The following is a 12,656-nucleotide window of genomic DNA, read 5'->3' on the forward strand; positions in this document are numbered from 1 at the left end:
CAGCAGTCTGTCTAAGTCCTGGTCGATCGTTTGCTTCATTGTAATGGGAACCGTGGATCGTGGAAATGAAGTCATCGAATATATATTCGTGCTCTCAGTGATCGTATGAACTAATCGCGCGCCCTGCCTGACCAATCGTGTGTTAACGTTTCCAAAGCGAAATGGTTATGTGCTAACCATTCGCATAGATAGATATGGTGCGTTCATTATGCAGTACTCATGAAGTATGTTTCACGATTCATGAAGTAGCCGTCCTGCATTTGTGCCTCATGGCACCCGATTCAAGCGGCACATGTACAGTGGTCCGGCCGTCATCCAGAACAAGCGATCGATGCAGGTTCCCCTTGTTCATGTTGACGCTTGATTGATATGGGAGGCTTACTCAGTAATGGTGTCGTTTGTTTGACGAAATTATAGGTCATTTATTTGGATTGCGGTGCCGGTATGCATCACATTCACACCAGCGTTTCCCAGGTTAAATGTTCTCATAAAACCAATCACGGTTCAAATTTGGCCTTCAGTGGTTCGTGTTATTGTCTCATTGAAGGAGCCTGGTAGAGTATAGATCATATGGAAACTGCCGATCAAATTGGGCCTTTTCGTGTCACTGAGCCATTCAAGAAGCCTGCCAAATCATACGGTACTCGGAGCATAAGGCTCCGATGGGTTTAATTTGAAGCGGCGACGAAAGAAGATCTAATCCGTACACATCAGCATAACTAATGGTAGAGGTAGCTCGTTTTCTGCACCAAAAAATTGAAGTCTAAGACCAAATTAACAGACAAAAATGTGCTGTGTGCAGCCCGAAACAACTCACATACAGATAAAAAAAAATAGTAGACGCGACAGTGGACCCAAGAACAAAGAGAGAAGCGTGGAGCGCTGGGACAATGTACAAATTCAGAGTTGTACCGTTGTTTTTGCATGCTTTGAGCAAAAAAGAAAAGAAAAGGAAACTCTGGTCTGGCCTAACAGCGATGTCAATGTACAACTGTACAAGGATGACATGCATGCATGACAGACCACATGATCCATATTCAGGTTTGACTTTGATCTATAAAGGATTATTGGGATTATTTTCTATAGGAAGTTTTTCCTCTGAAAATACTCAAAAGAACCGAAAAACTCTGCTCAAACAGGTCTAATGGGCTAGGATTTGTGGCGCCGTGTAAGCCCACGGGCCTATCTATCCCAGCCCGACCGCACCAACTTCGTCTTCCCGGAGTCCACGTCCCCACCAACACGCCGCACCCGCACTCCTCCCTTTCCTCCCTTTCAGCTTCACGGTCAAAACCAAATCCAAAATCAAATCCAAAATTTAGCTTAAGTTAATAGTAATTCCCACCGGCCATCTCCCCCTTTCTCTCTCCCTCCTCTTCTTCCTCTTCACACTCCCTCCTCGCCCGTACGAAACCCTAGGCTCCGCCGCACCAAAACCCCCGCGGCCGCCGGAGACACGGCGCTTCCGGTGGCGCGCCCATGGCCCCCGCCGTGCTGGACCCGGACGCCGGTGACCTTCCGGCCCGCGGATCCGCCGCCGCCGCCGACGACATCGCCGGCAACACGTGGGACCTCGCCCCCTTCTCCCCGCCGCCCGCGGCCCTCCGCGGCGGCGAGATTTTCATCTACCGCAACACGTACAACCTCGTCCCGCGCTCCATCGGCGAGTGCCGCCGCGGGGGCCTCAGGGCGCTCAAATTCTTCGGCAACGATGTGGAGGTGCTGCCCCCGGAGGCCGGGGAGCTGGACGCGCTCGAGAGCCTCCAGGTCAAGGTGTCCGCGCCCAGGGTATCTGGCGCGGTGCTCCGCCGGATGCGGGCGCTTAGGGAGCTTGAGCTGTCCATGGTGCCGCCCAGACCGTCCGCGTGCTCCATACTGGCCGAGATCGCCGGGCTCAAGTGCCTCACCAAGCTCGCCATTTGCCACTTCTCCATTAGGTATGCACAGACCACTAGCTTAGTTGCCGCTGACTGCTTACCTGGTGTTAATTTAACCAGTGTGTCAAATGGTTGTGGTTAGATTAGTGTTCTCCTGTCTAATCACGTAATGCTACTGGTTTCCTCTGTAATTTTCAGCTTCACTACGGGCTCTTTCTTGCGGAATTTCTAGCGGAATTCTTTGCTAATTTCAGTACTCCCTCCGACCGATATTACTTGTCAAAATATACATGTATCTAAACGCTTTTTAAACATAGATACACCATATTTGGACAAATTTGAGACAAGTAATATGGATCGGAGGGAGTATTGTGGTTCAAGCAGAAATTGATGTTCATAACAAAGCTTTAGTGGAATGCATCTGGTTACAATAAATTCTGGTTTTGTCGAGTATTTTCTTGCCCACTGCCTAATAGCTTGTGGAAATCATAATGCTTTTGCAATGTATTAAACTGTTAATACAGTATTTGGGCTACTTTTAAACTCGCACTCTAGCCTCTTTCACTATGCCAACAATGCTGACTGTCTCTGTAATTTAGTTGGTAGGTGCATACCGTTGTTGAAATTGATTAGCTGTTGTGAATTTCTATTTCGGCAGTCGTTACTGGTCAGGCATTCGTCAACTTGGTTATGTAGTGTACTTTTGGTTATTACAGCTAACTGAGTTTGTCTTAACACTGAAAATGCTGATCTCATGGTTGGTGCATCTGTTCAATGTTCAAACACTTGAATGCTGACTAAATGATGACTAAATGTTCAATGTTCAATTTTGTGGTCTAAATTTAGCTGTAACTATATGGTGAACTTTCCAGTTTCTGGAGTGAAAATATTGATGTTCCACGGCCTATTAGGCTACACCTATATTAAGTGCCATGCGATACAAACACAATGGCGTTGGTGTAACTGTTTTATGAAAACAGACTGATGTCATATAAAATATACATATACACATCTTAATGCCTATTTGATATCTGATTAGCAAACGATTATTACTATCTTATGAACAGGAGTTGTTGAGATGCAAGTCATCCATGCCTCCCACCCTCTTCCTGTTGCTAAAAACTTTAGAAACGAAGCTCCCATAAACCACACCCTAAAAACCTCTAGCGAACATGGAGATGACATGACTGAATGTGGGGTGGGACGTGGGAGGCCAGTCTAGATGGCACATTGACAAGTGGCAAATTGTAGCCAAGGTGTGGAGCAGGCTTTGCCGATGACAATGATGTAATGTGATTTGTGATTTGCTATATATTTTTCTTTGCTTGTAGCAAGGCAGAGTTATTTAGCTAGTAAATTAAGTAGTTACTCCCTCTGATCCTAAATTCTTGACTCAAATTTGCCCAAATATGGATGTATCTATTCTTAAAAAGCGTCTAAATACATGTAATATTTCGACAACAATTTAGGATCGGAGGGAGTACTTGGTTAAATAGTTTTATCCACTTATTCAGTAATAACACAACAACAAAAACAATCATCTTATGTTCATTAAAGATTAAATATGTCTTGTCTGTAGGAGATGATAAAAGGGGAGTATCAGTAAAGATGGAAAGTTGATATCCAGCATTCATCACGATCTTTGTTTGACTTTGGTCTCATATTTGCATAAAAATAATCAGAATTTGATCTAGTGCTACCCAGGTACATACTAAAAAATTCCATAAGTTTCCTATATATATCATTGGTAGGCTTTCGAATATCGGAATATGTTCTTTGTGCATCAGAGCATCAGACACCATTCAACTGCCTGGCATGTGCAACCCAAGGGTATAACGGGAAAACCTTTGGACCATCCTTTTTCTAGAGAAGTGTTTTACTCTACAACGCACACAACAAAGTTGAAGTACACTCGAGTTTTGAAAGATCTAATCTGAAGTCGAATTATCATATGCAGATTTCCCAGTTTTGCTATTTGTTAGAAGTTAGAACCCAATTCTGTCGACACTATACATGTTGACATCATCAAGTAATTCACCATCCCCAAGCCTTTGTACTGCCTCATTTTATTCCGTTGGTCAAATTGATGATCTAGGAATATGCGTGTGCCTTATAAACTGAAAAGGAGGGGAGTATTGCGCATCTGCTGTTTACGCAAAAACTTCTCCTGTTGCCACTACTTAGTTCCACTTCCAATGCTTGTTGTCCGTCCTGGTGCTGAATTATTCTATGTGTTCCTCCTTATTTCCTTCTTGCCACAGGAAACACCAAAGGAAGTGATGAAATAAATTACTGCACTATGTCAACCCCACTTTTGATCACATTCCATTGTTCATGTACGAACTGTCTATAAACTGATTGGTTCTATTGTTTTAAGACGTACCAGAAATCTAGTTTGTAAGCTTGGTTCTATTGCCTCTGTTACTTTTAACTCCCATCTCAAATTGGTACTCCTTCCTTCCCAGTTTACAGGTCATTTTAAAATTACCCCGAATACCAAGGACCCATCCGCGTGTGCAAACTGATTGAATTGCCATTAATCCCATGGCGCCACGAGTCCAGCACGTGTGCCGTTTTTGGGCTGCGTGTTTTGCTGCGCAAGCTCTGTCCACTACATGGCCATGTATTCATGCATGCATGTGTGCTTGATGGCCAGAAGCTGCACATGCCAGGCTGTGTTCCTCGCAAAAATCACGCTTTAATGACTAGAGCTTGCAGTATTAATCACCTTTAGAGTCTGATAAACGAGTGTTTGCATGCAAGCATTTAATCAAACCTAAAACAATATATTATATGGGGAAAAACTATAAAGACTAAATGGCCTCTTTTTTGGGATGGAGGGAGTATTACTTACTACTCCCTCTATTCCAAAATACACCTCATATAGATTTGTGCACTTGGACCAAGGCAGCTCTCGTTTCTAGTGCCTGACCACTCATATTGGGTTAGTAATAAATGGATGCGAGTAGTTATGGGCCGGATGCGGATACCAAGAGAAAAATGAGGTGTGTTGCGGAACAAATGAGAAAAATCTATACACGTTGTATTGTGGAATGGAGGGAGCACCTTAGGTTCACAGCAGTTGGGTATCCTTGATAGTTGATATAGACTGTTAGAAATAATTATCGACTTCTGTATCTTGGTAAATACTCCCTCCGTTCCATAATTTGAACTAAAACCACGACAATAATTATGGGATGGAGGGAGTACATATTAGGTAACATACGTGATGATATGTGGCTTGCTGCATACCATCCAGTTCCACAAAGTGTTAGTTTTGAGAGTTAAACCAATTCCGTGTGAAGTTGTGTGATACTCCCTACGTCCGGTATTAAGTGTTGTAACTTTGTCTAGATACGCATGTATCTAGACACGTTTTAGTGTGTAGACAAAGTTACAACACTTAATACCGGATGGAGGGAGTATTTGATATTTCTGGCAATGATTACTTTTTTATGCTACATTGAGTTCTTTATTTTCCACTTGCTCCTTTGCAGGAAATAAGTTCTGATTTAACATTCCGTTTTAACTACTCATAGGTTCCTCCCCCCTGAGATTGGCTCCCTCAGGAAGCTCCAAGAACTTGATCTGTCTTTCAACAAGCTGAAGAACTTACCTAACTGTATAACTGAGTTGGGTGCCCTGAAATTTCTCAAAGTGACTAATAATAAGTTGGTAGATTTACCATCAGGAATTTCCTCTTTGAGATGTCTTGAAAGCCTTGACTTATCAAACAACAGATTGACTTCCCTTGGATCAGTTAAACTCGTTTCTATGCTTACACTGCAGTATCTTAATCTTCAGGTATATTTTGATCAGAAGTTTTGCTTTAAACCTGTTCCTAGTTATTTGCTATGTTCTGGTCCTGTTGACATTGTATTCTTTTTTGCATGTGTTAGTTCTGATCTTCCAGGTCTCAGTTTATATTTGTTATTTGTCCATTTGGCGCTCATTCTATGGCATTCATGCACTTTTGGAACCAAACGTTCAATATTTTGTCCGAATGTGATCAACAACATACTTCGAGAGAGACGAGTGACCACGTTTGAGGAAAAGTATTACAATGGTTTCAACATGTGATAACATCCCTTTTCTAGTCTTTTGATATAATTCTTTTAAATTTAGTTAAAATGTAATGGCAGGACTGTGCCTGCAACCAGAAAATACTTGTAGGGTAAATGTTGTGGGAGGGTTGGGTTATGTACAAAAATGTTGGCCATTAATTTGTGTTTTTCTTAGGACTTACTCATTTTCACATGGATGCTATCAGAGGTTGTATTGTGGATATTTCCTCATGTCTTTATGTTTTTTGGTCCTTAGAAATTGAAGTATTAAATGCTGACAGTTCTTTTGTTTCTCAAGTTTAATAGGATTTCCCATACTTTAATCGTCCCCTCATGGATATGCTGCGACATGAGGGAAAATGGAGAAAATGCTGTGAAGCGTGACAGGCTACAATATCTAGGTATTTCAAGCGTTAGTAGTTCAGCAGAACCTGGAACTGCGAGTTGTGCTTGCAATGGTGCGCTCTCATGCTCACATACAGAAACTTCCCCAAATTTAAAAGCTCACGCCACACAGAAAATGAAGAAGGGTTGGAAGCGACGGGATTGCCTGCAACAGCAAGCTCGTCAGGAGCGCTTAGACTCAAGCAGGAGCAAGCTCAGCGAAAATGATGTTGAAGAAATGGCTGTGAACATGACTGAAGATGAATGCCTTTCGAGTTTGCATGATATTGAAAACAAGCCAGTGATGAAAGGCATTGCTGAAGACACTTCAGTACAGGATTTGTTGAAAGAAACAAGTTCTGAAGACCTGTCTTGTATAGTTGATTATGACTCAGATGGGCTTATAAAAGACACTGGCATGATGCTCCAGGACCACCATGACAACGGTTCTGGTATAGTCACTGACCCTGCTTGTTTGAGCAGGAGCAGCATCCATAATATTGAAAATGAGCTAGAGGATACTGCTTCATCAACCTGCAAAGTTGTTCATGTTGTTGAAGAGAACCCTTCAGAGACATCTAAGTTTACATCGAAATCTAAACGGCATCCCGACATGGACAACAATCCTAAACCCAGCAAATGCCCGAGACCCATTGATGAATGCTCAAAGTTATCCTATAAGTACAGTGTCGAATCATTTTGCAGCATAGATGACCATCTACCAGATGGCTTTTATGATGCAGGAAGAGATATGCCCTTCATGCCATTAGAGGAGTATGAACGGAGTCTTGGGCTATATGCGCGTGAGGTTATTCTTTTGGACAGGTTAGTGGCTTAGTGCACATTCCTATCCATAGTTTGGTGGTTGGTATTGTGTATATGTTGTATGATCTTTATGATTGGTCTATTTACGAGTAAAGATGGGATATGTTAGTTGCATTCTGCCTAACCATCTATTTGTTTTTACTCAGGGAAAAAGATGAAGAATTGGATGCGATTGCTTCTTCAGCACAACTACTGTTATCTAGTTTGAAGAGACCAGTTTTTTCTGAAACAGATGAAGATGCCGGTCAGGACCTACTAAGGGCATCAGTTCTTGCTTTATTTGTCTCTGACTGCTTTGGAGGCTGTGACCGAAGTGCTTCTCTTAGGATAACACGGAGAGCTATTGTTAGCTTGAGGAAGGAACAGCCTTTCATTTGTACTTGCTCTGCTGGAAACATGTGTTACAGCAATGAATCATCAAAGCAGATCAATACTCCTATGGGGCACTTTGATTTTACTGGACTTTGCGATAAATCAATACGTATTATCAAGGAAAGGAGAAATTCAGGCATTGTACCCATAGGGGCGCTGCAGTTTGGTGTTTGTAGGCACCGAGCTGTCCTAATGAAGGTAATTCGCTTGTTCTTCTCTTATCCTAATGCTTATTCTCTCTGCCCTTTGAGACTTTGACATTACAACCATATCTATTGCAGTACTTGTGTGACCGGGCGGATCCTCCAATTCCTTGTGAGCTTGTGAGGGGGCATCTTGACTACACACCTCATGCTTGGAATGTTGTCCCTGTTAGACAAGGGAACATCTGGGTAAGGATGATTGTTGATGCATGTTACCCCACCAACATAAAGGAAGAGACAGATCCAGAGTACTTTTGCAGGTTAGCTCCTTGTGATCGTAAACATAGCTTAATGATCTCTAACCTCCCCCCGATGCCCTGCAAAATTGATTACCAATTATCTACATGTGGTTTCAGGTATGTTCCCCTCAGTCGACTTCACCTTGCCCTTGATGATGAAAGCTACACACCTCGGTCCTCCTTCCCTTCTGTCTCACTATGCAAAGAAATTGAAGCTACAGCTTCTAGTGCTGTATATCACTGCAAAATTGGGGCCGTTGATGCTGCAGCTAAGGTTTTTGTTTATTCTGTTTAATTTCCTTGGTGCCTTTTACTTTATTTCATGTATTAACTTGACATTGATGTCAAATGCAGATACGGTACTTAGATACCCGTAGTGCTTCTAATGATGAAGTTAAAAACTTTGAATACAAACTTCTTGGGGAAGTGCGAATGCTGAATGCTCTGAGGAAACACAGATCCATAGTGGATATATATGGTCACCAACTTTCTTCTAAATGGGTTCAGAATGATAGTGATAAAGAGTACAGAATAATGCAGTCTATAATTTTAATGGAGTATGTGAAAGGAGGTTCTCTGAAGGTAAATTCATTTGTCATGTCGATACCTTTCTTGTATGTGTTAAACGCCTTTGTTGTTTATATGTTCTTGTTAATAATTGTACCTGCTTATTTCCAAATTAGGCCTTCTTGGCAAAACTACTGAAAAATGGCGAGAAGCATGTACCTATTGACCTGGCATTTTACATTGCTCGAGAAGTTGCGTGTGCATTGTTGGAGCTGCACAGGAAGCTAGTTATTCACCGGGATATAAAAAGCGAGAATGTTTTGGTTGATCTGGATTCGAAGGGTCATGGCGCACCGGTAGTCAAACTCTCTGATTTTGACAGATCCATTCCTTTGCATTCATTGTCCCATACATGCTGTATAGCTCACCTTGGCACATATCCACCCAATGTTTGTGTCGGGACACCATGTTGGATGGCTCCAGAAGTTGTTCAGGCCATGCACGAAAAGATCCAATATGGGCTGGTAAGCATTTATTTGCACACCGTGCAGTTTCTTTCTCGATACAAGTTGAATAGTCTGAACACCCAGCTGACGAAGCCATTAGATAAATATCTAATAGTTCTTGTCATGTGTTTGATGGAACATTAATTTTCTTATTGCTTGCATTATTGAATCTTGCACATTTCTACTTCCTTTATGCACGGGGAGCAACTCCTGTCACCAAACATTACTCTGACTAGTGACCACAGAAGCCATCCTGTGTGGTTGGTAATGTGTGTGTCATGTATGCATATTGGTTCTAGTGTGAAGCCACTTGGATTTAGTATATTAAGATGCACTTGAAAGCATAATCTATGTTAGCACCAACAGATAGGCCCCTAGCTACCTACTAGAGTATGTTAGTCAAATATCTACCCCCACCACCAACTAATACGTCCAAATAAGGCGCTATTAATGCGAGTAAATATTTCTCTGATGCAGGAAGTGGATATCTGGTCATTTGGATGTTTTATATTGGAGATGCTTACACTTCATATACCCTACCAGGGACTACCAGATTCACAAATATATGATCTCATAAAGGTAAGGCCTCTACATGAGAAGCAGGTTGTTATTTTTGTAGTTGCTAGTCGTTCCAAATAAACTTATAACCATCATCTGAATTTTCTCTCATCAGAGGAAGAAACAAAGGCCCAGGCTGACTCGAGAATTAGAAGCTTTCTGGACAATGGACGAGCCAATTACAAGGCTGAATTTGGGGATCACTTGTGATGCTCATGCCGAGAAACTAAGACTTCTAATTGATCTCTTCTACAAGTGCACCAGGGGAATTGCATCAAGGCGCCCCAAAGCTGAGCAGATTTACAATTTGCTTTGCTCCTTACCGACATGCTATGATCTGAGCTGAACCTGAGGATTCTGAATCAGAAATCTGATGGTGAGACAGCCTGCCAGACCGGCACAGGTCAGGACAGATTCTGGACGGTTATAGCAGGTCACCAGATCTAGCCAGTTTGGCTGTTTCGAAGTCGGGACAGATTCTGGACGGTTATAGCAGGTCACCAGATCTAGCCAGTTTGGCTGTTTCGAAGTTGTAACGTCTACATTTTACTGATGCTGATCCGGGGTGAGAGCAAAGGCAGGGTGTCAGGACGCGAGAAGTAGGACCAAGATGGTGGCAAATATATGTCTCTGAAGATCCTCCTGATTCAGTTTTGCGGTTCACCTGCTGTAGCAGTCTTCATCTCATCATGTGTGTATCATGTAATTTTGTTCTTTATTTAATTTTTCCAATTTTCCATTATTTATAAGTTAATCAGTGGCGTCTAAGTTATCCATTTGGGTCTGTATGTACAATTTTCGGTCCAGCTGTGATCCATGTAACCCCCCTGGGACAATGAGTTATGTAACAGTGTAACACACGGATACAATATGTCGGCGAGGCTGCGTGTTCTCTCATTGCCCTACTACAATTGTTGTCCGTGGAACGACGTATGTATTACATACAGTGCATACAAGACGGGCTGAATAGCCATTCACAACTGCAATCTGTGACTAACTTTCTTTGCGGTACTCGCAGACGCAGGCTGAATTTAGATATGGTACAGTGAAACTATACGTAGTTCATCCATTTTGGACGTGCGAAGATCACGTTCGGTAGAAGTCAACCGAGCATTTTCCCTACACGCAGCACGAATGAAGGAACGCTACGATTCGCAGTTCTCGAAACGAAGCGAAATAAGAAAGCACTGTAAGTAAATGATGTGGTGGACAAGTGTTATAATGACAAGTCACCCAAGTATTCCTCCGGACTGTTTTACAAACTCCCAAGATCCAGCAAATAGGCTTTTTATTTACTGCCATTAGTCTGCCCCCTATTTAACTAGCAAACCTCACTTGTTTAACTAACCCCTTGACCAGGCAACAACGCTGCATCTGCATGGACCGCATCAGTAAATCTACTCTACTGATATACTAGTGATATCAAGCCTGCTAGCTCCTCGTCAAAAATGGCGTTTTTCGCCTTCTCGAGGCCGAACTGTCCGCGGGTCAAGACAAGATTGGCGCAGAGCACTACTATAGGTTAAGCGAGGCTGTCGAGGGGTGGTAGAAGCCGGGGACCACGCCCAGGCCCAGCCCGGCGCGCCACGACAAGGCGTGCCTCCCATGTGTGCGCTCGGAACGGAAGCGCTGAGCTCTGACTTTGGGCTGATTGGCCCGATCGACTGCCGCGCTAGCTGCCTTCCCGTCTCGGATCCTCTCCAGACTCCAGTCCAGTCCACGGGTGTTGTTGGTCAGCGACAAGCCCGCGGTGATCCACGAGCCCAATCTTGACCGACCGCCCCGGAGCACTACACTCCCACTACTACTAGTCCGGCGCGCCCACGTGATCCATTATCCCAAAATAAATGTATCTATTTTTAAAAGTCATCTAGATATATCTAATATTTAGACAAAAATTATGGAACGGAAGTAGCATCTTGTGCTCTACTCTGTATCCGCGCGTCTATATATGTACTCCAGCACGAGCCACCCCTCCATGGATTCCATGTGTAATTACTGCTTACCATACCAGCTTAATTTGAGCTGCGAGTGCGTGCGAGAAGCATCGATCCATCCAACATCCAGTGCCCAAGAGAAAGCGTGAAGCTGCCAGCATGATCTATCTGACTTGTGGTGGCAAGTGCCACAGCAAATTCAGCAACGCCGTGGCTTCGGGGCCGGCAGTGTGGTTAGATCATGCTGTGACAGTTTCACTCTTTCCCCTGTTGGGCACACATAGGGAGACACCAATGCTTGGGCCGGCGCGGCAAGGTGAGTGAGCACATCTCATCCATGGGCCGGTCTATGATCCCCTCTCTCTGTCTTTCCCCATCAGCACGCACAGTATACTCGTGCACATTCACCACCTCGCGACGGCACTACGCTGGTGTTGTAATTTGTTTTCAATTTATCCATCGATCTAGCTATGTTCAGATGGAATACATTTGTGTTATGCGTGCATACCAGCCCGGTCAATTCCCATAATTACTGGAGCAGAACGAACGGTTTGCTCACTAATACGGAGTAGTTTCAAAGAGGGATGATCGGTGGCATTGCATAGCACGCCGTAGTGTCTAAGATCGATTCGTTCATTCAAAGCCCGTGTGATGTTTAGGAGCCACATCAATTCAGTGCACTAGCAGCAATGGCACATTTGAGGTGTACTATCTAGTGCACTGAGTTTTCAATTCATTAAACGATATTTGTCTATTAATACCCGTATGATGCTCCAGATTTGATTGATATTATTCACATCAGGATTTGTTTTTTTCCTTCCATTTATCAAGTTGTGCATGGAATTTGGATTCCCCCCCCCGAAATAATCAAAGAACACGTAGCATTTGAATTACAGTCCAGCAAGGCTAATTTGGACGCACGTCCTCATTTCCGAAAGAAAAGAAAAACTCTCTAAATCGGGCTAAAGCATGTGCAACACTATTATCTTGCTACTCAATTTTGTTAAGAGTAGTTTATCTTCGAGAAGACGCCCTTCGTAGAATCGCTAACAGTGAGCGATCTGTGCATCGAGGCTCCTTCATTCTCTACAAAATCACCGGCATGTTGCTGACAACGATGGTTGTGCGGTGCCTCAAGGCAGACTAAAGTTTGAACGCGGGATCACATCCCAGTTGGCTCAGGC

General features: G+C 43.3%; 1 protein-coding gene and 1 non-coding gene across 2 annotated transcripts; both read left to right on the forward strand.

Moving 5' to 3' along the window:
- The first annotated feature begins 1,348 nt into the window (after window positions 1-1,348).
- On the forward strand, window positions 1,349-10,461 carry LOC100831591. Its single transcript, XM_014897486.2, has 10 exons — window positions 1,349-1,937; window positions 5,417-5,681; window positions 6,240-7,150; window positions 7,297-7,720; window positions 7,804-7,985; window positions 8,082-8,238; window positions 8,319-8,546; window positions 8,648-8,995; window positions 9,455-9,556; window positions 9,651-10,461. The coding sequence occupies exons 1-10, from the start codon at window positions 1,480-1,482 to the stop codon at window positions 9,879-9,881; spliced, it is 3,306 nt and encodes a 1,101-aa protein (XP_014752972.1). The 5' UTR covers window positions 1,349-1,479; the 3' UTR covers window positions 9,882-10,461.
- A 1,147-nt stretch (window positions 10,462-11,608) lies between these two features.
- Window positions 11,609-11,699, forward strand: MIR167A (microRNA MIR167a). The gene has a single exon (NR_126824.1). It is a non-coding gene; the product is annotated as a microRNA MIR167a (primary transcript).
- Window positions 11,700-12,656: the final 957 nt, after the last annotated feature.

The sequence above is a fragment of the Brachypodium distachyon genome, chromosome 1 (genome assembly GCF_000005505.3).
Source record: "Brachypodium distachyon strain Bd21 chromosome 1, Brachypodium_distachyon_v3.0, whole genome shotgun sequence".
NCBI lineage: Eukaryota > Viridiplantae > Streptophyta > Magnoliopsida > Poales > Poaceae > Brachypodium > Brachypodium distachyon.

What these genes read in the sequence shown, in the direction of transcription:
- LOC100831591 (XM_014897486.2), top strand. Translation starts at nt 1,480, where the DNA reads ATGGCCCCCGCCGTGCTGGACCCGGACGCCGGTGACCTTCCGGCCCGC. An exon ending in ATTTGCCACTTCTCCATTAG is followed by an intron (nt 1,938 to 5,416) that starts GTATGCACAGAC and finishes AACTACTCATAG; the next exon opens with GTTCCTCCCCCCTGAGATTG. An exon ending in GATCCAGAGTACTTTTGCAG is followed by an intron (nt 7,986 to 8,081) that starts GTTAGCTCCTTG and finishes ATGTGGTTTCAG; the next exon opens with GTATGTTCCCCTCAGTCGAC.